A 26,563-nucleotide genomic window follows, 5' to 3' on the forward strand; every position below is an offset into this window, starting at 1 on the left:
CATCCCCTGTCAGGTGTCAGCCACCATGTTGTCGCCAAACTCCCTTCTTGGGAAAAAGAAAAGTCAGAACCTCTGTAAGCCTGTCTCCTTATGGGAAAATGCAGGCCAGTGGTACAAAGCAGGTTACAAACAGGAAGAAATACCACTGCACCTGATATTGTTTAAAGTATGACATTAAATCTACTTGACACTTTCAGTTTCTAATGGGTCCAACAGTAAACTTGTTTTCCTACCTTTGTTAATAATATAAAATTTTTTAAGTATCGGTATTATTCAAGGAGCCCTGTGATGGTTATTTAAACACTACAGTGAGTACGAGAGAGCAAATCTTAAGAATTGTGTTTGTAGCCCTAACCCCCACTAGGAGGTGGGGCCTGAGGGGTAACTAGTGTCCATGAGTTCACACTGGGAGGAGGAGAGGGGAAGAGACACTCACCCACTCATCCATTCAATGCATAACTGCTCTTCTCCGTCGTGGTCTAGATGATGTGAATACAGGCAGAGTAAGACAGATGGGGTCCTTGTTGCCCTGAAATTTATAATCTACAGGATGAGGGCAGACGGACAGGAAGAAAACCAACAGGACATTTCCAGAGAACACGTGCTGTGGAGTGAGTAATGGCGGTGACACAACGAGGACGGCAGGGGAGGGAGGGTGGATCTCCACTGGGGAGACATCTGAAAGGACACCCAAATAATCAGGTGTGAGTCCTGCAGAACTGTGGGGGACAGCAATCCAAGTAGAAGTGCAAGTGCAAAAGCCCTGGGGCAGGCTGGGCTGGGTGTGCTCCTGGGACAAGGTGGCCAGGAGGGCTGGAGACACCCTCACAGCGGGGAAGAGTCAAGACCATAGTTCCTATCATAGAAAACAAAACCCATAACTAACCTAGTCTCTCAAGTTCAACTTGACGGTATCACTTCCTAAGCACACAGGAATGGCTGGGAGAGACTGGTTGGCTGGCAGCACTCAGTTCTCAGAGAGAGAGAGAGATCTAGCCTCTGAAGGTATAACCCCCTTCATTACTGATGGTCAAGCCTCTGTGCCTGATGCTCCCTTGCAAGGCCTGTGGTAAAATGGGGTCATAAGGATGAGGCCCTAATCCCACATGGCTGGTGTCCTTACAAGAGACACCAGAGCTCTCTCTCTCTGCCATGTGAGGACACAGTGAGGTCAGAGGCATCTGCAAGCCAGGAGAAGGGCCCTCATCAGAAACCAACCATGCTGGCTCCTGCTCTAAGACTTCCAGCCTCCAAAACTGTGAGAAATAAATCTCTGTTGTAAAGCCATGCTATCTGTGGTCTTTTGTTACAGCAGCCTGAGTTAACTAATACACCCCACAATGCCTCCAAATGAATGTCTGAATGTACGTTTCATAATTTGACATGATTAACCCATGAGATCTTATCCACACTCAGCTATTCCTAAGTATAAATTCTCATTTTCTCCAGACTCCGATGCCTCAAAGAAATCACCAGACTTTGAAGGGGAACTTTATCATCACCACTAATTGCATCACAGCAGGTATGCTGGGAAAAATGCAATCATTCCCTCATTCCACCGATTCAGGATGACGTCCAGGCAAATGAGCACAAAACAGTAAAGGAAGTGAATGAAGAACTCGTTTAACTGAGAAACACTTTATAGCTCTCAGATAAACATGGTAACTCGCTTGGATAACTGAGCACCCAGGAGTCTCAAGCAGCTTGAGTTAATAAGTGACAAGCAAGTTGCAAAGAGGGAGCCACAGGCAGCAGGTACACTGGGGCTGCAGCGCATCTGGGGACCACAGTGTGCTGATTAACCCTGGGAAGAGCTTACCATCACTGAGGTCTTGGAGGAGATTCTCCTGGCAGGAAAAGTCCAGCTTCACTTTGATGTTAACAGTGAACGTGGCCACCTTGCCAGGCTGTAGAGGAAACTGAGCAAGGGCTTCTTCTAGTTTCCAGCTCAAGAAGTCACCGTACAATTTTTCTGCAATGACAACAATGCCATGATGACGACGTAACTGATGCAGTAAGAGGCTCACCAATCCCCTAGGAAATTCTGATGCATTCTCAAAAAGCCAAGAAAAATGCAAACCATTTCAGATGTGATAGATCAATGTACCCAGAAAATTCCAGAATCCTGGGTGTCGGGAGGCCATCACCTGTGTGTACGAGCGAGGCATGAAGAGGAGGTGGGGGACTGAGCGAGCTTGGACCCAAGTCACCTTTGCAACCACTAGTGGCTTCCCTTCACTGACAAAATCAATGCCCTCTTTGCTCTGATAAACTAAGAGTTCAACTAAATTTCTCCACAACCAATATTTCCTATGTCATATCACATTGAAAGGAAACTGATCCACGTATAGTAGAAAAACATCTGGGCTCTGCTTGCTGGGAAGGCAGGTCCCAAAGCCCAGGGATACTGCTGTGCAAGCTAACACCCTTCAATGGCCACCCTTCTATGAAAGCCTGACACCAGTGAAGATACTGAGGTCTGCAAAGGCCACTCCTCCCCAAAGTGCCTCCAGGCCATTTCTGAACCGGACACCAGGAGCCAGCCACTCACCAAGATCCTTCCCAATGCGATGCTGGGACAGGAGCCAGGGGAGGGCTGGCAGGCGCGTCCAGCTGAACCAGCGTGCATGGGCTGGCATATGGAAATGCCTTGGGAAGGGCAGTCTGGTCTCACCCTTCGTCAGTCCCTCCTCCCCTGCCTGCCCTCACCCCTGTGCCCCAGTTCTTTGGCCCAACTCCAGGGCACCCTTCCAAGGATGCCGTTCCCTTTCCACCTTGCTCCTCTGGGCCCTGACACACACCTCCTGCCTCGAGCTGCTCACACTTCCACCCAACAATCAACAAGTGGGGGCAGGGACTAGAGCTTGCCTTTGAAGCTCACCACCACCTTGAGAGGCAGGGTATCGTGCTAGTTCAGATGCCTTAGGTAAGTTACCGAATGGCCATGTGCCTCAGTTTACTCATGAGTTAATGAAAGTAAAGTACTTAGAATAAGCACCCCACCAGTGTTAGTTACTCCTCCAACTCTGAACCCAATTTCCTCATCATGGCAGGGTAACCACAGCACCCCTGCACCAGCCAGCATGAGGAGCAAATGATTTTCATGGACTATGGGACCCAATTCAGCTCTTGGAAGGGCACAGCCGTGCTGGTTGCATCAGCATGCAATGACTAACAGCCCTGGCAGTCGGAGAGTACTCGGCAAGCACATGAGACAGAACAGACAAATATCCAAGACATCGCTTCAAATTTAGATATAGAACAGATGGAAAAAGAAGTTACATGCAGAAAGCAGAATACCAAATAAATGTACAACAGAATTTCAACTGCATGAAACTTCACACAGAAAACAAAGGGAAGCACACCTATATGCTGGCACTGCTTGTCTTTGTGTAGTGGGGTCCTGGATGATTTCAAGTTGCTTTGTATTTTCTGAACTTTCAACAATGAGTATACATAGCACAAGTTCATAAATATAAACAGACACACATGTGCTATAGCTCACTCTGTGTCTGAGTTCTCACACACACACACACATACACACACACACACACGCAGGCTAACAGTTCACTCTGTGCCTGAGTTCACACACACACAGGCTAACAGCTCACTCTGTGTCTGAGTTCTCACACACACACACACACATACACACACACGCAGGCTAACAGTTCACTCTGTGCCTGAGTTCACACACACACAGGCTAACAGCTCACTCTGTGTCTGAGTTCTCACACACACACACACATACACACACACACACGCAGGCTAACAGTTCACTCTGTGCCTGAGTTCACACACACACAGGCTAACAGTTCACTCTGAGTCTGGGTTCTCACACACACAGGCTAACAGCTCACTCTGAGTCTGAGTTCACACACACACAGGCTAACAGCTCACTCTGAGTCTGAGTTCACACACACACAGGCTAACAGCTCACTCTGTGCCTGAGTTCACACACACACAGGCTAACAGCTCACTCTGAGTCTGAGTTCACACACACACAGGCTAACAGCTCACTCTGTGCCTGAGTTCACACACACACAGGCTAACAGCTCACTCTGAGTCTGAGTTCACACACACACAGGCTAACAGCTCACTCTGAGTCTGAGTTCACACACACACAGGCTAACAGCTCACTCTGTGCCTGAGTTCACACACACACAGGCTAACAGCTCACTCTGTGCCTGAGTTCACACACACACAGGCTAACAGCTCACTCTGAGTCTGAGTTCACACACACACAGGCTAACAGCTCACTCTGTGCCTGAGTTCACACACACACAGGCTAACAGCTCACTCTGAGTCTGAGTTCACACACACACAGGCTAACAGCTCACTCTGAGTCTGAGTTCACACACACACAGGCTAACAGCTCACTCTGAGTCTGAGTTCACACACACACAGGCTAACAGCTCACTCTGAGTCTGAGTTCACACACACACAGGCTAACAGCTCACTCTGTGTCTGAGTTTTCACACATACACACGCTAACAGCTCATTCTGTGTCTGAGTTCTCACACACACACAAACACACGTACACACTAATAGCTCACTCTGTGTCTAAGTTCTCACACACATACGTGCTAACAGCTCACTCTGAGTTCACCCTCTCCAGGGTACTAGGAGAGACACCCTGTGCATTGGGTCTGCAAGTCTGAGCCTGCTGAGGACAGTGGCCCACCGGAGTGACTGAGTGGAGCTCTGAGCCAATGCAGCTGCTGCTCATGGCGCCCTGTATCAAGGCCAGGCAGTAATATGAATTGATCAAGGACAGCGATCGCTGTCGTGTCCCAAACTCAATTCTGCAAACTGGAGAAACAGCTCCAAAGCTGTGGGTTAGATCTGCTGCAGCCACACAAATTGGCAGGTGTTCAAATGCCTGAAAGGTGCCCAGATTCAGGAAAATCTCGTCCAAATTACTCAGGTAAGTGTTGCCTCTCCCCTCCCCTCCGTGCGGCCCCGGGGGAGGAGAGGGTGGGCCTGGGAGCACAGACACAGTCCTCTGCTAGAGGCCTTGATTGAAAGCATTCATTGGCATAACCGTCTATGAAGTACCACTTTTGCCCACACACTAGGACTATATTTCCCTGTGTGTAAAAGCGGCAACCAAAGCTCCGAGTCTGGAGAACTTACCAAAGTCCAACAGTGAGTACGAGAAGCAAGAGTTGGGCCGACCAGCAGCACCCCGATCCCCACTACACATCCTGCCTCTCGCCGCTTACCAGAAACCGCTAGCCCTCCCAGCGCTGCGGCCAGAGTGCAGTGTGCACAAGGACCCGTCACTCAGGGGACGAGACGCAGTACCTTGAAAGGAGATGGTAAGACTGAGGTGCAGTCGCCAAGCACGTGAGCTTCAGGGTCACAAACCCCAAGTGCGGGGCCAGCACTACCACTTCCTAGCACGGGAAGTTCCCTGCCGGCAGGGCCAGCCCAGTGGCCGCCCTCCCTGTCTGGCTCATTTACTTCCCACCCACGCTGCCAATGAGCTGAACATGCCAAGTCGCAGTGTTGGTTAAAACACATTCCGTTGGTCTTAGGAAGAGCCTGTTTTGTAAACTCCAGCTGGACCCTAGAACTGTGTCAAGCGCTGAACTGTACAAGAAGCCACTGCAACCACAAGCAGAAGGGAGCATTCATGAATGTCAATGTCTTCCCAGGAGGCACTCTGGTGAATCCATTCACATCGTTACTCAGAGGTAGCACAAGTAACACAGGCTGAGCAGCTGGAATCCCGGCCAAGCCCATGACCATGCTTGACTCCCACACTAACTGGGAGCTCCTCCAGGACAGGGTTCATGTCATGCCTGCTACACAAATGTGACATAAATGCCTGATTCTCAAGTAACACAAAGCCCAGTGAAATGAGTCACTGTGATGGAGTTATTAGCAAGGCGATGCATAGCTGGAGTGGCATCATTAGTCCTACTGGAAGGGGGGCAGCTTCAGGAGGGGGCAGGTGCCTGATGAAGAGACTCTGAGATGCATGTGGGATCCCTGGGAGTTAGCACAGTTTCGAATCCACACAAGTGTGTCCAAACACGGCCGGTGGACAAAGACAGTAGAAGCATGTTCTGCACCCTGGAGGGCAGGGGCTTGGAGCAGTTCCGCTGGTGCCCCCACTGCCCAACACCGTAGCTAACAGAGCAGGTGCTCAATAAAGGCTTGCTGAAGAGCTGAGCAGGAGGGTGAAGAACTGGTGGGCACAGGACAGACAGACGAGCAAGGAGAGGACTCGATGGTGGAAAGGAAGGCAGAGAGAGCACTGCGCAAAATCCAGCTGCCCTCCCCACACGGCAAGCCCCAATCCAAACACTAGGAATTTTTAATTATACCAACACAGAGTCCTTGCTTTTTGTCCAGAACCAAAGCTAGGAGATGAAGGAATGAAGGGGTGTGTGCATGCTTGTGTCTGTGCACACACTCAGGCTCCCACGGACCTTAGATGTGTTCAAAAGCAAGTACAATGACTCTTCTTCATTGGGCTCTGTTACCATGAAACCTGTGACTACTTAAGTAAAGGCGGAGTGTGCACCTCTAACAACCTACAAATAAAGATGCGCCGACAAACGGATTGGAATTTGAATGACTGTGTGACATCGGTGGGCCACCGCTGTCTTGATGGGTGGATCAGAAATGCTTATCCCCAGATCAGGCGCTGTGATCAAGGGGACCCACTCACCCCAAAGAGCCTCAACAACAGTTTAGACGCCTTAGAAGGCCCACACAGGCCTGTTTGATGATTAGTATCACTGATCCTTACTGTATGCTTAAAATGCAAAAGGATTTTTAAAATGAGTTTGTAAGACTAGGAATCAAAACAAGACAGGAGGGTGGAGAAAAGAAAACAAAATGAGAAACTTTTCTCTATCTAAAGAAAAGGAGGTTATTCAGAGGGGGGTGAGGATGTGCCCAGATACCTGGGAGGCAGATGACAGGACACTGGCTGCTTCCCAACATCAGGAAGGGAGAGGAAAAGACGTGGGGCCCACAGGCAGGCCCGCCCACAGCCAGGCCCCAGCATGCACACTGTCTGCAGCTGGACTGCGCTACGAATACTCGGTCTTCTTAAAGCAAGCATGGACTGGGTATGTTGGCGCTCAGAATGGTCCCAGGAGCTTCCCATGCTCTGCATTAACAATGTTAGCCTCATGACAACCCAGGGGGGACTAGTGCTGTACTTACTCAGCGCCTACTATTTTGACAAGCACTATTCTTAGTTTCTAGACACTGGGCACGCAGCAGTGAAATGAGCAGGCCACCACCACCCTCAAAAAGGCCTCTTAGGGGTATTGTGATTACTTCATGAGATAAACGACCTGAAGTGCCATTCACCTGGTGCTAACAAAAGCTATTATTACTACTGAGATACAAAATAACTCTAACAGCAGTACAAAGGAAATCACATGGAACCAGGGAAGAGAGCTTTTCATTCCATATGGAAAAGTTTCATGTTGGAGACATTTTGGGGACCCTGACAGAAGCTAACACAGTGGGTTTAAATAACAGTGATGCTAAAACGAGAAAGGGTGTTTCCCATCATCCGTGATAGGTTCATACTCAGTCTCACTGCCTCCCCCCTTCTCAAACACACAACCCTCACTCATATTCTCAGTGTAAGACTTTTTCCTGTCTTCTCAAATATATTAGATCATTTATTAACACTGACAGCTTGGGGTACTGTACAATCTAGGTGACAGGGATTATTCCCTTTGAATATTTTGGAAGCAGATGGTTCCTTTCCATTAATTCAATTCCACATGTAAATGCACTACAGCTTGGGATGAGAATCTGAAAAGAATGACAGCTCCAATTCTTCACTTGCAAGCGTGTTGTTTTGAAAACAGCCATCCCGTGCTATGTGTGATGGGTTGAAGTTCTCGTTTTGTGGTTCAGGGTAACAGCACCAAAGCTGAGAGTCAGGAGTTCCCCATGAAGCTTCAGACACATGCTTTATTTCCCCCCAAATCAGTAAGATGCCAGAAATTCTCCCCAGTGGGACAAGCTCAGATTAACCGTTTCTTACACAATCCTTATTTCATGACTTAATTTTCGCACAACACATTCTCCTAAACTCATCCCTGGACCTTCCCTCCAGGTAGAACTAACCTAACCAGATGGCCTGTGGCTCTGCCCCTTAAATGGTTCCCCTGGTTTTCCCATTATGACGTCACTATCGTGAGGAGGGAGCCCCCTGCCAGGGAGGTATGCACAGATGCACAGTACCTCCTTTCCTGGGCACAACAAGACCCATCAAGCTCCCTCCCTGCCACCACCACTACTTGTCTGGCTCACCTCACTCTGCCCTCAAGGCAGGAAAACACCCTCTGGTCCTGCTGGCTTGCTTTCCCTCATTTGTCTTTCTCTGTCTGGTCTCGCCGGCCAGGATAATTTCTCTAACTATTAGATGACATGCTTTTATTTCTCTTCACCACCCTTCACACCTTTCCCTCCTCCTTTACAACAAGGCCCCATGGTCAACGCCACTCACTAACCCTGCTGTACCAGGTGTTCCACCATATGCTCCCTCAATGAATTCTTGGAAAAACTACATGGTAAACACTACCTCCCCTATTTTCCCAGGAGGAAACAGGCACAAAAGGCAAAAACAGCTAGTGAATGATGAAGCCAAATTTCAGCACGGGTCTTCTGACCACAAGCTGCCTGTGCCTCTGACCCAAGAGGCAGAGCGCCTGCTTCTCAGAGGGACACACAGGCTCTACCTGCTGAATCCACTTAGAAGATGCTGGCTTGCGGGTTAGGGGGTGGTCCCAGGTGGGAATGCTTCTGAGCCTGCTAATATCCTCTGCATTCATTCACTCAAGAATACTTTTCCTGGGGGTCTACAAATACAAAGCGCACGGGATACAAGGGTGCATTCTTTGCTCCGTTATGTCCCTGTGTGCACTCTTCACGTGTAATTAGAACGCCAGTTTCATGATGGCATCAAGTAAAAGTGGGAAAAGCTTTTAAATTCTCTAAACACTGTATTAAAACATGGTTCTTGCCCTGGCAGGTGTGTTCAGTGGTTAAAGTCTCGGCCTGCCCACCAGAAGAAGGGTCGCGGGTTCAATTCCTGGTCAAGCGCATGTACCTGGGTTGCAGGTTCGTTCCCCACAGTTGGGACCCGTGAGGGAGGCAGCCAATCAATGTGTCTCTCTCACATTGATGTTTCTCTCTCTCTCCTTCTCATTCCCCTTAGCCCCTCCCTTCCACTCTCTGAAAATCAATGAAAAAATACCCTCACTCCTCAAGTGAGGATAAAAGAAGTGTTTTGCTGAGGTCAAACCTGCTTAAAACACCCACCTTTGGTGGTGAGAATTTTGGAGGTGACTTCCAGTTTCTCCAAGGGCTCCATTCCAATATTTTCCAACTTGATGACAAGTTGCTGAGTTTCTCCATTGTAAAGCTGGACAGACACATTCGTAGATATTTCATCACCAGAGGCAGGTTGCAGGGAATGTGCAGATCTAAGATAATAGTAATAATAATAATACATCTTATAAACAAAGAAGAAAAGAAAACCAATGGCATTTTAGAGTTATGCATATCACCACACTTAGGAATTTCAGAAATAGGAACTAGGGAACCTTGGCGTTAAATATCGAATTCAGTGCCCAGCTACCAGGAACAGGAGGGTGGATCACCACAGGGGATCAGGGCAGATCCAAGTGGTGTTTATATGTGCCACAGAGAGCTTGCATCCCCATACTATCTGGTCTAAAGCGCAGAAAAGAATGTTCCAGACAGGGCTGGTCTCGCACCTCTGCTGTGCAAGGGAAGAGCCGACGTTTCAACAAGTCAGGCTTACGAAGCCAGTCACACTCGGCCCAGGGGCCTCTGGTTCCAGGCTGGGGCAGAGGATTTGCTTTTGATGTCAATCAAAGAACTCTTTGCCTAACCCAAGATCACAAAAATTTTCTTTTAAGAGTTTTATACTTTTAGCTCTTACAATTAGCTCTGGGATCCCTCCTGAATTCATTTTTTCTGCTTTTCATTTTATTCCCCAATCATGTGATGCTCCTCTCACCCCCTCCTGCACACCTGCACACTTTACCCTGCTAACCTCTTGCGTCACACATGTCATCTCCTGGAAGGACTCTCCCCCAGCCCCATCAGAGTCCTGACAACAGCGCACTGGGATTGCTGGCTCCCTGTCAGTCTCCCCACTGCACTGGAACTGCCGGCCAAGGACCAGGGCTGATGGGTTCATTCCTGTGGCCCCAGTGTCTAGCACAGTGCCCATGACATATGTGAAGGAGCTTTTAAGACACTTCAGGAAATACTAAGATACATTTTATAAAAACAGCCAAAAGAATAAATATTAAAGACTTCTCCATAAGAGCAAAAATTGAGAAAATCCCAAATTAGAAGAGTAAGGAAATGAACAGTGATGTGGTTCTGAGGCACTTTTTTAAAATGTATTTTATGAAGCTATTGAAATAAAAATTTTAGCTTATGTTACATGGTTATGCAAAAAGTAATCTACAACACTACTTATAATAAAGTATAATCTCAACTATTCTAACATCTACAGGGTGGGTAAAAGTAGGTGTGCAGTTGTGAGTCCACGAAACACAGAGTTTATTCTTGTATTATTATTAATTATTGTATTATTTATTTGTATTATGTCTTGTCAGTATTATTGTTGTTGTTATCTTGTATCCTTACTTACGGATTTATCTTTTAGGTAATGATGCTGATAATTTAACCTACTTTTGCCCACCCCTGTATTTAGAAAGAAAGAATGGCTATACCCATGAAGGAAAGGAAACACCAGCAACATTAAGAGGAACTGCCTCTGAGACACCTGAGATGTATTTCACTTTCTTTTTATGCTTTCCTATAATGCTATCTTTTATTTTTTATAATGCTATTTTTTAAAAGATAACAGTTTTTCTTAAATTTCCTAAAACCCTCACTATATTTCATAAAAATTATGATTCCAGAGGCTAAATTCACACTTTGTTCTGCTCTTGGTAAGAAACACTTCAAAACTGCTCCAATTCTCTGCAACAAAGCACGTTGCTCTCTGTTATCCTGAACAAAGCCCTCGCCCATATTCTGGTTGGAAAGTCAGAGATAAACTCCAACTCCTGGTGCCACTGAGAAATATGAACTAAAAGATCTGCTTTGGTGCCATTTGTTGTTGAAAGTCACACCTGCACTCCCCATGCACCTACCTGGGCAGAGACGTGCTTATCTGGAGTCTCGGCAGCGCAGGAATGACTTCGACTGTGGAGCCGCTGGTCTTTATTCCCGGGAGGTTGTCCAGCAAACAGTCGCTAAAGACGCCAAAGACGGTGGTATGGTACCCTAGGAAACAAGAGGAAAAGCTTCACACAGCCAGGACCGGCTTCAAGTCTCATGCCCACACCGAAGGCAGCCCCCAGTAGTGATAAGAGAGTGGGGTCCCTCTCTGAAGACCCGAGTTGAGAGTCAGGCCCATTACCTGCCAGTCTCACCCATAGCTCCTGCACTCAACCCCGAAGACCCTCAGTTTCCTCATGGAGAGTAGAGGGGATGGTGGCACCTGCATTCCTACCTCACAAGGCTAACTGCGCCCAAATGAAAGTGTGCATGTGAGAGTCTCTGTAAACTGGAAATCTCTGCACAACTTAATAATTCTATCTCATCCCCTTACTAATGTGCCTTTCAAGTGGTTTTATCTCTAAAGCGACAATGAGAGCCAATATTCCTTTCCAGGATACAATGTGACTTAAGTATTTGAAAAATGATTCAAAATCTTCTGTTGAGATGAAAGCTCAAGAGCCAACTATTGTCATTATCACTGCGACGTGAGATGGCAAATCTGCTGCATATGTACACGAACTACAATGTAAGATTAGCAAACTTTCGTGCAAAAAAAACAAACAAAACTCCATGGATTACATAGGCACTTGAAATTGTTCAAGCAAAGCTTTAATGGCTTTTGAAATGTTGAGAGAAGCATTATAAAAAACACTCACTGTGTAACTAAATGAAACAATACCCAGTGGTTGGGATTAGAATGCCAGCTGACAGGTGACAGGCCTCAGTGAGGCAGGACAACAGAGCGGCTGTCCTATCAGATGTGAATCAGGTAGAACTTTCCCTTACCATTCACAGTAATTGTTCCCGTCGTCTGGGGGACCCCAACGAGCGTCACTGGGTAAAGACCAGACTCAGCCGGAAGGGAAAGTGCAGCAGGAAGAGATTCAAACTCCACTCCACTCGTGAGGAGCCCCTAGAACAAGGGACAGACAACATGAATAAGCACAGCCAGATCCACAACTTCACGGTGGGTTCCAAATTAGCCTTGGTACAGCCACTAACAGGCCAGCTCCAGGACTGACAGAGTGAAATGGCTTTTATAAAACTCCAGAGAATTGTGGAGACAGGCTAAAAGCGTAATTAACATAAAACAACCTTGAGCCCTGGCCAGTGTGGCTAAGTTGGTTGAGCACTGACCTGTGCACCAAAAGGTTGCAGTTCAATTCCTGGTCAGGGCACATACCAGGCTCGATCCTTGGTGGAAGGTGTGCAGGAGGCAGCTGATTGATCTTTCACTCTCACATTCATGTTCTCTCTCTCTCCCTCATCCTTCCTCTCTCTCTAAAAATCAATAAAAATATTTCTTTATAAAACAACCTTGAAATGGAAAGCACTATGAGTGCTTGAACAAGTCTATCTTGATATTAGCCCTGATTGTTATTTTTTCTATATTTGTTTGGTTTTGTTGTTTTACCAAATGGGAATGTAAACAAAAAAGAAAAAACATAAAGCGTGGAAATATATCATCCAGTAATATCCCTCGAGTGCATCTATAAATCATCAATTCATTTTGATAAGTACCAGGCACTACACTTGATGGTGAACGAGACACATTCCCTGGCCTCAAGGAGCTGCTCCATGACTGGAAACAATGCAGATGTCAGTTCCGGACTTCTCAACATTGTAACAGATATGCTACCCCATGCAATAAGGCAAGAAAAAAAATAAAAGGCATACACACAATTATTCACACACAAAAAAAGTGACCATAGAAAACCCTATGGAATCTAAGTGAAATTTAAACAAGTGCATTTAGCAAAGTGACCAAGTCATCATTCTGGAAAAAAAAAGCAACCCTAGCCAGTTTGGCTCAGTGGTTAGAGCATCAGCCCTTGGACTGAAGGGTCCCAGGTTCGATTCCAGCCAAGGGCACATACCTCGGTTGCAGGCTAGATCCCCGACCTAGTCAGGTGCATGTGGGAGGGAAAAAGTCAGTATGTCTCTCTCACATTGATGTTTCTCTCTCTCTTTCTCTATCTCTCCCTTCCATGCTCTCTGAAAAGCAATGGAAAAAATATCCTCGGGTGAGGATTTTAAAAAAAAAAGTGGAGGAGGGAAGATGGCGGCACTGTGAGAAGCAACAGAACACCCCAGCTCCCAGCGACAGACTCGAACTACTCCTAAAATACTATGTAGCCAGCTTGGAAAAACCAGAGAAACATACCTGAGTGGATGGAGTGCGAGTGGGGAGCACTGAAGAAACATCACAGGGTCAGGTAAAAGGGGGGGCGCAGAAAGGGGGAGTCCCCCCTGAAGCCTGTGCTGGGCTCCAAGCCTGGAGGCTTGGAGACTGCAAAGCTCCCTCCCCTCGGGAGTGCGGACTGGCCTCCAAAAGCGGGGATCTCACACCCGGAGCAAAGGAGAGGGGAAGAAGTGCCCCACACAGAGAGCAGAGGGACCCAGGGTAGCAGTGAGCCTGCGACTTCCTAGGAAACAAAGCCTCTGATGGCAGATGGAGTCTTCCTAGCAAAACAAAGCTTCTAGTGGCAGCCGCAACCCATGTCTAATGCCCAGGGTGCTGACCATAGGAAGGGCTGTGGCACCCCAGTGGTAAGGGACCAGAGGACTGCGCTGAGCAGCCGCACACAGGGACCCTCTGCCTCCCTGTAAGGCACTGTGTTGAGCCCCAGAAGGCACTGAATCTGTGTGACGTGGGGGAGGGGAGGTGCCCTCCTGCCCTGAGCTCCCGGTGCCTAGAGTCTGGGATCTGTGGCAGCCCTGAGGGTGTCCTCCTGCCCTGGGCTCCTGGTGCAGAGAGGCTGGGGATCTGTGACCAACCCTGAGGGGAGCCGTGTGAAGGGTGGCGTGTGAAGTTGCCCCAGCTTTGCTGAGACCAGCGGTGCGGGGAGCTGCGTGGAGCTGACTTTGGGTCCCCTCCCGCTGGGTGCCTTGGCACACGGGTGGCGGGACCCTGCAGGGCGGACTCTCTGCCTGGGTGTTGCTTTGTGCTTTTTTATTCTGATCATAGAACTGGCTCCCACCTTCCCAGCGTGTACTGCAGGACAGACTAACAAAGGCTGGGATTGGCGTCTGCACAGACTGTTTGAGGAGCGGACCTGGTGCGACCAGCCAACCACAGCTGAGAAGGAGGGGCAGAGCCCGCCTGCCTCTCCTGCAGCCTAGGAGCACCCCCCCACACACAGAAAAGGGGCTGGTCCAGCTCACTGAGGCCCCAAACACACCCGCAGGGCACAGTCCTGAGGGGGACGGGAGAGCAGCTCACAGGAGGACATCACAAGAACAAAATCTCAGGGACTATTGTTTGGGAACTGGAGGAAACCCTGAAAACCCCTGCTGGGGGCTGGGCAGGCAAAGGGCTCACCAGAATGTTTTTTTAATCGAACCCACTGAGCCCAGGCTGCTGAAAGGGCCCATATAGAAAAGGCAACAGGCTGAAATCAATCTGAAGCTGCAGCAGGCCAGAGCCTGGGGAGCTAGAATCAGAGGACAAGGTAGGGACTGAGGAGCTGGCAGTGGAGCACAGACTAACTCCCACAGAGTGAGCGCCTGACAGTGACACCTCTAAGGGGAGTGATACCCTGAGCTACACTAGCCACCCTGCACCCTAAAGACTCTACAGAAGACTCTGGAGCAAAACCAGGCAACTCTAAGGTTGCAAAACAGCTGACAAGAGGAGGTTGTCCACGGAGAGCCTCAGATCAACCATCTACCTAAGGACACCAGAGCCAAACCTAGACGGCTCCTCACATTGGCTGACACAAAGCACCTCCCAGGAGCACTGAAATCAGCTCACAAAACAGTGACCCGCAGACAACATAGGCTGCCCAGAAGAAACCCACCTGATTGACTGTCTTTTTTTCTTTTCTTTTTTTTTGTGTGTGTGTTTTGTTTTGGTTTGGTTTGGGGTTTTTTTCCTTTGGGTGTTTGTTTGTTTTTTCTCTTTTTTCCTTAGGAAGAAGAGAAAAGGGGCAAAATTTGTTTTTTCTTTCTTAAATTTTATAATAATGTTCTTTTAATTTTTTTAAAAACATTTTTAACTAAATTTTTTCCTCTTTTATAAAAGAATTTTGTCTTCCTTAGCTTTTTTTTAGTTTTGTTTTGTTTATTTGCTTTGCTTTGTTTTATCCTTGCTTCTACTCTCAAGACTTTCTTGATATCCCTGCTTAATGACTGGGACTTTATCATTATAACCAAGTTTACTGCTTTCCTCTATAGTTTCCCCCAAATCTCTTACCAGACACCCTCCCTGCCTGGGCTTTATCTCTCTCTCTCCTCTCGATCCACTGGCATAACTTTTTTTCTTTTTCTTTTTTCTTTTTATTCTTTTCGTAATTTCGTTATCCTCCCTTCTGTCTTCCTGTCTTTTTGTTCAATTGTTAGTTTCTCTGATTCTCTTTATTGTATTTTTGTTTTCTCATTTTCATATTCTCTCCCTTAATTTTTTGCCGGCCCTTCTTTCAGAATCTTTTCTCTGCCTCTGTTATCTCCCAGTAGCTTCTCTATTTTTTACACTTTAGTTTATTATTATTTTCTAAATTTTCACCACTAATAACAACAATATACATCTCTCTCTCTAAGCGTTACTTTTCTGTCTCTCTTTTTTTTAAGATTTTTTTTGTGTGTTTGTGTGTTTTCCCTTCACTCTCCCAGTTCTGTTTTCACATGGGTTGGTTTCATTGTGATTGTCAAGATATTTTGTAAGATATCCCTTGTTTCTGGGAAGTTTAGTTGTGTATTGTCCTACCTTGCCAGCACCCGTACAACAGCTTACAGGACGAGGTTGGGGCTGAGACACAGTTAGCCAGCCTGAGAGGAGAGTCCTCCTAAGGACTGATCAATGACAATCTAGACCCAACCACAACAGGAGAACATAAAGAAACCACAAAAGAGACACCCACAAGAGGGACATGCCTAGAGCAAAGAGCTCAGAAGTATAAGGAAAACACACCTCTGGGCTCCCCTGGTCTCACAATACAAAATCCCATCTCACAAGACATGGGAGACAGCAAATATACCTAATATATAGATACAAACACTAAGACCTACCAAAATGGGGAGATAAAGAAACAACCCCCAAATTAAAGAAAAGGAAACATTGCCAGAAGTCTTTGATGAGATGGAGTTAAGCAAGTTATCAGAAACAGAGTTCAGAGTATTGATGATGAATATGTTCAAGGAACTTAAAGAGAAAAACAAGGCAATAGAGGATAAGATCGAGGACTTTAGGGAAAACATGAAAAAAGAGATACAAAACAAAAATCAAACAGAAATAAAGATATCAAGAATACACTGGAAAGAATTAAAAGCAGGCTCAATGAAGCAGAGGATAGAATAAGGGACTTAGAAGGCAAGGTAGAAAAAATCAATCAGAGCAGCAAAAAGAAAAAACACTTAAAAAGCATGAGGACAGTCTAAGGGAGCTTTGGGACAACATGAAGAGAAACAACATTCGCATTATAGGAGTGCCAGAGGGGGAGGAAAGAGAGCAAGGGGTAGAGAACTTGGTGGAGGAAATAATGACAGAAAACTTCCCTAGGCTGGTGAAGGAGAAAGCTGCACAAGTTCAGGAAGCACAGAGGGTTCCAAACAAGAGGGACCCAAAGAGACCCACTCCAAGACACATCATAATTAAAATGGCAAATGGCAAGGACAAAGAGAAAATATTACAGGCTGCGAGAGACAAGCAGTGACGGAGAAGGGAACCCCCATAAGGCTGACAACAGCTGATTTCTCAACAGAAACTCTTCAGGCCAGAAGGGAGTGGCATGAAGTTCTCAAAGTAATGAAAAGCAAGAACATGCAACCAGATTGCTTTATCCAGCAAGGCTATCATTTAAACTGAAGGTGAAATAAAGAGCTTCCCAGACAAAAAAGGCTAAAGGAGTTCAGTACCAACAAACCAGCATTGCAAGAAATGCTAAAAAAACTGCTTTAAGAAAAAGAAAGAATAGTGAGAGAAAGGTACATCAGCATAAAAGGGGAAAATGGCATTAAATAAGTTTATATCAATAGTAAGTTTAAATGTAAATGGAATAAATGGCCCAATCAAAAGACATAGGGTAGCTGAATGGATAAGAAAACAGGACCCAAATACATGCTGTCTACAAGAGACCCACCTGAGAGCAAAAGACTCACACAGGCTAAAAGTGAAGGGATGGAGTAAAATATTCCATGCAAATGGAAAGGAAAAGAAAGCTGGAGTGGCAATTCTTATTTCTGACAAAATAGACTTCAAAATAAAGACCATAACAAGAGACAAAGATGGTCACTACATAATACTAAAGGGGTCAATCCAACAGGAGGAAATAACCCTTATAAACATTTATGCACCCAATATAGGAGCATCTAAATATATAAAAAATTTATTGGGGAACTTTAAGGGGGAGATTAACAGCAACACAATCATAGTGGGGGACTTTAACACCCCACTGTCAGCACTGGACAGATCATCAAGACAAAAAAATCAACAGGGAAACACAAACCTTAAATGACCCACTAGACCTAATGGATTTAATTGACGTTTACAGAACATTTAATCCCAAAGCAGCAGAATACACACTCTTCTCAAATGCTTATGAAACATTCTCAAAAACAGTCCACATGTTAGGGCACAAGGCACGTCTCTACAAATACAAGAAAACTGAAATCATATCAAGCATCATCTCGGATCACAATGCCATGAAACTAGAAATCACTATAAAAAAACTCAAAAATATTCAAACACATGGGGGCTAAATAGCATGGTATTAAACAATGAATGAGTTACCAATGAGATAAAGGAAGAAATCAAACACTTCATGGAAAATAAAGAAAATGAACAGACAACAACCCAAAATCTGTGGGGCACGGCAAAAGCAGTCCTGAGAGGAAAATTCAGAACATTACAGGCCTATCTCAAGAAACAAGAAAAAGATCTAATGAACCATCTAACACAACAACTAAAAGAACTAGAATGAGAACAGCAAGAAAAGCCCCAAGGAAGTAGAAGGAAGGAAATAATAAAAATCAGAGCAGAAATCAATGACATAGAGACTAAAAAAAATGAGAAAAATTCAATGAAACCAAGAGCTGGTTCTTTGAAAACATAAACAAGATTGATGCACCTTTAGCCAGACTCACTGAGAAACAGAGAGAAGACCCAAATAAATAAAATCAGAAATGAAAGAGGCGATATAACAACTGACCCAACAGAAATACAAAGGATTGTAAGAAAATATTATAAGCAACTATATGGCAACAAATTGGACAACATGGGTGAAATGGACAAATTCCGAAAAGTATACAACCTTCCAAAGCTGAATCAAGAAGAGGCAGAAAACCTGAACAGGCCGATAACAACCAATGAAATTGAAGCAGTAATCAAAAAACTCCCAGCAAACAAAAGTCCTGGACCAGATGGATTTACAGGCGAGTTTTACCAAACATTCAAAGAAGAATTAACACCTATTATATTCAAACTATTACAGAAAATTCAAGAGGAGGGAAAACTCCCAAACTCTTTTTATGAGGCCAGCCTCATCCGAATCCCAAAACCAGATAAAGACACTACAAAGAAAGAAAATTACAAGCCAATATCCCTGATGAACATAGATGCTAAAATCCTCACTAAAATACTAGCAAACTGGATCCAGCAATACATCAAAAAGATCATACATCATGACCAAGTGGGATTTATTCCAGGGACGCGAGGCTGGTACAACATCCGCAAATCAATAAATGTGACACATCACATAAACACAATGAAGGACAAAAATCATATGATCATATCAATCGACCCAGAAAAAGCATTCGACAAAATCCAGCACCCATTTCTGATAAAAACTCTCAGCAAAGTGGGAATAGAGGGATCATACCTCAACATAATAAAGGCCATATATGACAGACCTACAGCCAACATCATACTCAGTGGGCAAAAACTAAAACCATTTCCATTAAAAACAGGAATAAACAGGGGTGTCCACTTTCACCACTCTTATTCAACATAGTACTGAAGTCCTCACCACAGCCATCAGACAGGAAGAAAACATAAAAGGCATCCAAAGTGGAAAGGAGGAAGTAAAACTGTCATTATTTGCAGATGACATGATACTGTACATAGAAAACCCTAAAGACTCCATCAAAGTACTACTGGATTTGATAAACGAATTTGGCAAGGTAGCTGGATACAAAATCAACATCCAGAAATCAATGGCATTCTTATACACCAACAATGAATTTTCAGAGAGAGAAACTAAAAAAACAATACAATTTACCATTGCAACTAAAAAAAATAAGATTCCTAGGAATAAACTTAACCAAGGATGTAAAAGACCTGTACTCGGAAAACTACGTGAAACTGAAAAAAGAAATAGAGAAAAGTTTAAACAAGGGGAAGAATATACCATGCTCATGGATTGGAAGAATTAATATCATTAAAATGTCCATACTACCCAAAGCAATTTATAAATTCAGTGCAATTCCTATTAAAATATCAGCAGCATATTTCACAGACCTAGAACAAAAATTTCAAAAATTTATATGGAACCAAAAAAGACCCCAAATAGCTGCAGCCATCTTGAGAAAAAAGAACAGAGTGGGAGGGATCACATTACCGGATTTCAAACTGTATTACAAAGCCATTGTAATCAAAACGGCCCGGTATTGGTACAACAGGCATATAGATCAATGGAACAGAACAGAGACCCCAGAAATAGACCCACGTCATTATGGTCAGTTAATATTTGACAAAGGAGGCAAGAGCATACAGTGGAGTAAAGACAGTCTCTTCAATAAGTGGTGCTGGGAAAATTGGACAGGTACATGCAAAAAAATGAAACTAGACCACCAACTTGCACCATACACAAAAGTAAACTCAAAATGGATAAAAGACTTGAATGTAAGTCACGAAACCATAAAAATCCTGGAAGAAAACATAGGCAGTAAAGTCACAGATACCCCATGTAGTGGAATTTTCACTGATACATCTCCTAGGGCAAGAGAAACAAAAGAAAAAATAAACATATGGGACTACATCAAACTAAAAAGCTTCTGCACAGCAAAAGAAAACAGCCTCAAAATACAAAGGAACTCCATGGTCTGGGAAAACATATTTGCCAAGGATGTATCTGATAAGGGATTAATTTCCAAAGTGTACAAAGGACTCATACTTCTCAGCAAGAGGAAGACAAACAACCCAATTAAGAAATGGGCAAAGGACAAGAATAGACACTTCTCCAAAGAGGGCACACAGATGCCAAGAGACACATGAGAAAATGCTCAACTTCACTAATCATCAGAGAGATGCAAATTAAAACCACAATGAGGTGTCACCTCACACCTGTCAGAATGGCTCCATCTACAAATCAACAAACGACATGTGCTGGCGAGGGTGTGGGGAAAGGGGAACCTGGTGCACTGCTGGCAGGAATGCAGACTGGTGCAACCACTATGGAAAACAGTACGGAGGTTCCTCAAAAAATTAAAAATGGAGCTGCCTTTTGACCCAGTGATTCCACTCCTAGGAATGTATCTTAAGAATCCTGAAACATTCATCAGAAAGGATATATGTACCCCGATGTTCACAGCAGCACAGTTTACAATAGCTAAGATCTAGAAACAGACCAAGTGCCCATCAGTAGCTGAGTGGATAAAAAGCTGTGGGACATTCACACCATGGAATACTACGCAGCTGTAAAGAAGAAGAATCTCATACCCTTTGGGACAGTATGGGTGGAGCTGGAGAATATTATGCTAAGTGAAATAAGCCAGGCAGCGAAAGACAAACATCACATGATCTCGCTTATATGTGGAATCTAAAGAACTTAATAAACTGATGAACAGAATAGATTCAATGACATGGAAGCAGAGATCAGACTGATGAATGTCAGAGGGATGGAGGAGGGCGGGTGGGTGGAGGGGGAGAGAGTAACCAAAGAATTTATATGCAGATATGCACAACCCAAGGACACGGACAATGGTGGGGAGAAGGACTGGGGAGGCAGATGGGATGGCGTAGAAGGGTCACTGAGGAGAAAAAGGGACATCTGTAATATTTTAAACAAAAATAAAATTTTAAAAAATAATAATATAAATAAATAAATAAATAAATAAATAAATAAATAAATAAGTGGCATTTTTATAATCATCTAGCAAGAACGTATTGATGTTGTCAGCCCAATATCTCATGTAGGAAGAAAGGACACAGATATGGAATGAAGGAAGGTGAGAAAGGACTTACGGAGACAGATTAGAACTGGAGGTACCACTGTGAAGCCAAGATTTATGAAGTTTGTGTTTGTGCTGTGTATACTGATAGTAGTCTATATACATGTATACAGAGGCATGCATGTAGGTACATACGGACATACATATCTGTGTGCACATACATGTAGGTACATGTGGGCATGGGGGCATGCCTGTAGGTACATGTGGATGTGTGTGTCTGTGTGAACATGCATGCACAATTTTCCTACCTCTGTCTACAGAAAGCACCGAAAAGAGACTCTCTAGTGGCAGTGAGCACACCTGTGCCCAGGTTTTGAGCAGAAGTGTGAAATGATCCAATCATGTATAGAGCAGATGTTGTGGGGAGGACTAGGAACAGAAACCAATTACATGGCTATTGTATCTAGGCAAAATATAGTGGCATTTTATTTCTTTTTAAAATAGCTAACACCAATATGGCCAACTGTCAACATTTTCTAAATGTGAATGGTGGGTATAAGTGCTTAGTATTCCCCATAATATGTCATATGTTTGAGATATTTCATAACGTAATTGTTTAAAACCTTACCATGATTTGGGGGCTATCTCCTAGTGGTAGTTTTTATTTATTCTTTGTTCTTCCTAATTTTTTACAAAAAGCACAGATTACTTTTTTAAACCCAATGAAAATGAAAGCTACTTTTTTAAAGACAAAAACTGTATAAGAAAAACCAGGAGGCAAATGATACTTTAACCACTTTGGGGAAGATTCTCTAAACAACTGTCATTCCCTATTTGGGCCAAGAGGCAGAAAGTCACTGGAAAGGCCTGGCCAAGAGCCAACCATAAGGCCAGCAGGTTCCTGTACCTCGGGAAGAGGCGGCACTCACCCTCAAGGGCCCACCCTCTGAACACCCTCAGCACCGTCAGCTCAAACCAATTTTAGGAAACTATGCCATGTGCTGAGCCCTAAACATCACCCTAAAATACTCCCAGCCTGTCTGGTGAACTCTGACTCTTTGGGTACTCTCAGCTGAGCTGTCCATCATCTCCCCCTGACTCTGACATGGGTACTGCAGCACCTTGTGCGCCCCCACATCACAGCGCTGACCAAAGTCACCACAGGGACCAGGTCCTCGATGCCTCAGCCAAGGCCCGACACGTGGCATGGGCATTCAGCAAGATACCTGCATGAAGCACCTGCCTCTGCCCCTGCACATGAGTCGTAAAACTCTACAGAAAAACTCCAACTGTCTCAATATCGTCCTTTGCAGGTCACTGGAAGTCACAAAGCAGGACTCTATGTTAATAGGCACAGAAAGGACTCAAGCAGTGGAACCCACATGGTGGGCAGGTGGCTTTGCCCTGGGATCGTTGGAATTAGCTTGGACAGCCAGGACAAACCTCCCTCCCACAATGGAGTCAGGTGAGTACTTCCGACAGGCACCGCTACAAAGTGAGCCTTTAACGCCCTGCAGACACAGAATCAGAACACCAGGTCTCGAGGCCGAGGGAAAGCCCAGGATAGTGATGCAGAAATTTATCCTCTGACTCCAGAGCTCTCTCCTCCCTTAGGCCTTGTTCATTCCATCATCTAAGAGCAATAATGTAACCTGTGATAATCACATGGAAACCTCAACATGACTACTTCAAATCTTAAATCCAATCCTCTAGGCGAGGGGTGTGTCCAAATTAAAGGGGTCTTTGTCCACTGATTCAAACGTGGATTGAGTCCCAGGCACTGGAGCCATGGGAATGATAAGGTGTGGTCTTCACTCACAAAAAGCTTATCATCCTCGACAAAACAAATACGAAGCAGACATATCACAGGATGTGCACTTCACACATTAAGCAGAAAACATATTTTAACGGCAAGTTGGTATTCAGCCCCAAAGGGTCAAATGATTGGTGATACATACCATGTTCTCAACTCGGAGTTCAAATGGCATGGGGTTATAAACCATCAGCTGAACTTCACATACATCTCCTTGGACCCACTGGAAATCTAGAAATACACATACACAAAAATCCATGTGTTAGTTGGTATTTTGCATGTTTCACATGGTTTCAGGTTACTCCTCTGGCAATTTATTTCTCCAGTGAGGCAGTGGGCACTAATACAGTCATGAGAGAAACAATTCAAAGCTAGTTTTCCACTGGCTTTCTCAGAACCAGAGCAAGTCTTCACTGCCACTTGGATGCCATGTGACAGATATTTTTTGCCATCTTCAGCAGGCTGATCCATGCCACCAAGCCAAATGCAGCCTCACAAAACCAAAATCAATCTAGATAACACCATGCTTGGTGTGGAGCCGCCAGTCACACAGAACTTCACTGGCTCAGAGGCTGGTGCGGTCAGTTTTAAGTGGGATATAGCTTGATTCCCCTCTCCCCTCCCTAAGATATGGCTTCTCCTCCCTGACCACTCCCAGGTCTGCTGCAGTTCAACACCTATGGGAGACAGAATTCTGAGATGATCCCCAAGACACCCCTCCATCTTGGTGCAGATGGCCCATGTGATCCTCTCTCCCTAGTATGAATATGATGAGGTTCTGTTACATAACAAAGGTAAAGGGATTCTGCAGATGTGATTAAGGTCTCCAATCATTCAGCTTTGAATTAATCAAAAGGGAGAGTATCCTGGGTGGGCCTGGTCTAATCAGGTGAGCTCTTAAAAGGGACCATACCATACCCTTCCTGAAAGAAAGGATTCAAAGCAGGAGAGGGCCTATAGAGGAGGCCACGTGGCAAAGACCCAAGAGTGGCCTCGAGGAGCTGAGAGGGTCCTGGCTGACAGTTAGCAAGAGAACAGAGGTGTCAGTTATCTGACCACATGGAAACAAATGACAAACAGCCTCAGGGAGCTTGGAAACTAATCTTCCTCAATCCAGCCCCCAGACAGGAACACAGCCCCAGCTGACACCTGGATTTCAGGCTGTGAGACGCTGAGCAGAGGACCCAGCCAACATGCGCTGGATTCCTGACCCACAGAAAGTGTGAGAGCATTCATCTGTCTTGTTCCAAGCCACCAACTTTGCAGTAATTTGATACAAAGTAAAAGACAACTAATACAGTACCCATCGGCATTCCATCGCCTCCGCCCCCCTTAAGATAGTCCATGAGGCAAAGCAGAAGCACCTTCAGATTAAATTAACGTGTGTGAGCTGGATATGAATCACTTTCAAGCAGGTAGGTTATCGCATGCTCTTCGTAATGACGTGGTGAGAGAGGTACTATCATCCCCACTGTTACAGGCAGGTACTCGAGGTTTAGCAACCAGGATAAGAAATGCCTAGGAATCAGAACCAATAGGCACGATTTTAGCCCAGGGGTCTGAACTCAGAGGTATCTAGAATGGACACTGGTTAAAAAGCTTTTTCTAGAGTGGATGCTAGGATATGTGATTAGAATTCCTCAGCTTTCACAGACCCTTCCTAAATACACTGCCTTTTCCAAACACTGGCTCCAGGCACCCTGCAGAGAGACCAAGCCAAGCTCTCCTACCCCACTCTAACCCTACTGGCTCCAAAACTCAGGTCTCCTCCCTCCTCACCCCACCTCTCCTTACCCAGCCTCCCGGGCCCTCCAGCTATAAGAACCTCAAGGGGAGGCTCACCCTCCAGAGCACGGTGCTCACACCACCCTTCAGCGACATCTCTGAGCCTATGCTAGCCCCTTCCTCACAGCAGAGGAAAATGCCATTCATTTTAACACATTGCTATGCCTGGTAGCTAAAGAACTGCATGTTTTCTCTGTCCTGGTCCAACATCATCATTTTAAAAAAGCATTTTATGCCCTGGCCAGGTGGCTCAGTTGGTTGGGGCACTGTCCTGTACACCAAAAGGTTGCAGGCTCAATTTCTGGTCAGGGCACATAGCTAGGTTGTGGATTTGACATCAGGGCACATACAGGAGGCAACCAATTGACATTTCTCTCTCACATCGATGTTTCTCTCCTCCCCCCGCCCCCTTCCTCTCTTTCTAAAATCAATAAAAACATATCCTCAGGTGAGAATTTTTTAAAAAGCATTTTTCTGGAGTTCTGAGAGAAATCATTTATACATATATGGTCCTAGTCTACCAAAGGTAAACCTAAGATAAGTTACTGCTTACAGGACTTTTTTCTGAGAGGAGGAGCTAATCTGCCCTCCAGCCCTCCGTGTGTCGCAGCACACAGGAGCCCCTTCCTCGACATTCTGTCCTGGAAACTGGGAGGGACAGCAGCCAATGGCCGTTAGTCACTGGTCTGTAGCAGACCCTCCCACTGTGCTGCTCCCAATGTGCATGTTGTCACCCTGAGTTAACAGCATCTTTTGGTTGCTCTTGGTGACAAGCTGGTCTCTTCCTAGTACACTACAGGCACCTATTAGACAGGAAGCACCCTGATATCTCGAAGCACCCCAAGCACAGCACACACAACTGCTATTTGGAACCTCATCCAAAGGCCGCCAGGTATTTTGGGAACATCCTCTCACTTGACCCTCACAAGTACCCTCCAAGTTAGGTTCTCTCGTCCCCACTCTAGATGGCATAACTGCAGCCCAGGGAGATGTGACCGCCTCGGACAACAAGTGTCCGAGGCGGTGGGGTGGGAAGTGACAGCTTCAGGGCCATGCTGTAGCCCCAGTGCATTTGACAGCTACAGCCTGTCCAGGCCACCAAACTGCCTCTGGGGCAGCTGTGACCTCAGCACGAAGCCTATATAAACCTCTTCCCAACCCACTGCGCTCTCACTCAGGATGTGGGCTGCAGTCACCTTTGCACAGTTTCACTTGAATGATGGCGACACTAGCAACAGGTAGAGAGAACGACTGATAAATTATTCCAAGTCACATGGAAAACTGTCTCAAAAACTGCCCTCAGGGCTTCTTCTCTGGTACTTTATGCCCTGCACCATGATGGTAACTCCCCCAATTATACACAAAGATTCATTTGCAGAGACTGGAATTTTAGGGTAAGGATGCATGATTTTTCAAACCTCTAGGCAGGTCTTAGCTCATGAGTATATTGCCAGAAAGATATTAGAAGCCACAGAATGTAAATTACATTTTCCTACCCATGGGTACTCAACCAATAACATGAATTTTGGCTGAAGCGTCTATTATAGCTCA

General features: G+C 45.4%; 1 protein-coding gene across 5 annotated transcripts in view; it reads right to left on the reverse strand.

Annotated features, from left to right (window-relative positions):
- Positions 1 to 26,563, reverse strand: part of TRAPPC9 (trafficking protein particle complex subunit 9) — a 300,485-nt gene that overhangs the window by 213,091 nt on the left and 60,831 nt on the right. For all 5 annotated transcript variants that reach the window (XM_081117295.1, XM_081117296.1, XM_081117294.1 and 2 more), the window contains 5 exons: positions 23,373 to 23,458; positions 12,097 to 12,223; positions 11,181 to 11,313; positions 9,304 to 9,467; positions 1,820 to 1,972 (listed from right to left, as the gene is read on the reverse strand). In XM_081117295.1, coding sequence (XP_080973421.1) covers positions 1,820 to 1,972; positions 9,304 to 9,467; positions 11,181 to 11,313; positions 12,097 to 12,223; positions 23,373 to 23,458 — 663 coding nt within the window. The remainder of the gene's footprint in view (positions 1 to 1,819; positions 1,973 to 9,303; positions 9,468 to 11,180; positions 11,314 to 12,096; positions 12,224 to 23,372; positions 23,459 to 26,563) is intronic.

The sequence above is a fragment of the Miniopterus schreibersii genome, assembly GCF_964146895.1.
Source record: "Miniopterus schreibersii genome assembly, chromosome: 17".
In the NCBI taxonomy this organism is placed as follows: domain Eukaryota; kingdom Metazoa; phylum Chordata; class Mammalia; order Chiroptera; family Miniopteridae; genus Miniopterus; species Miniopterus schreibersii.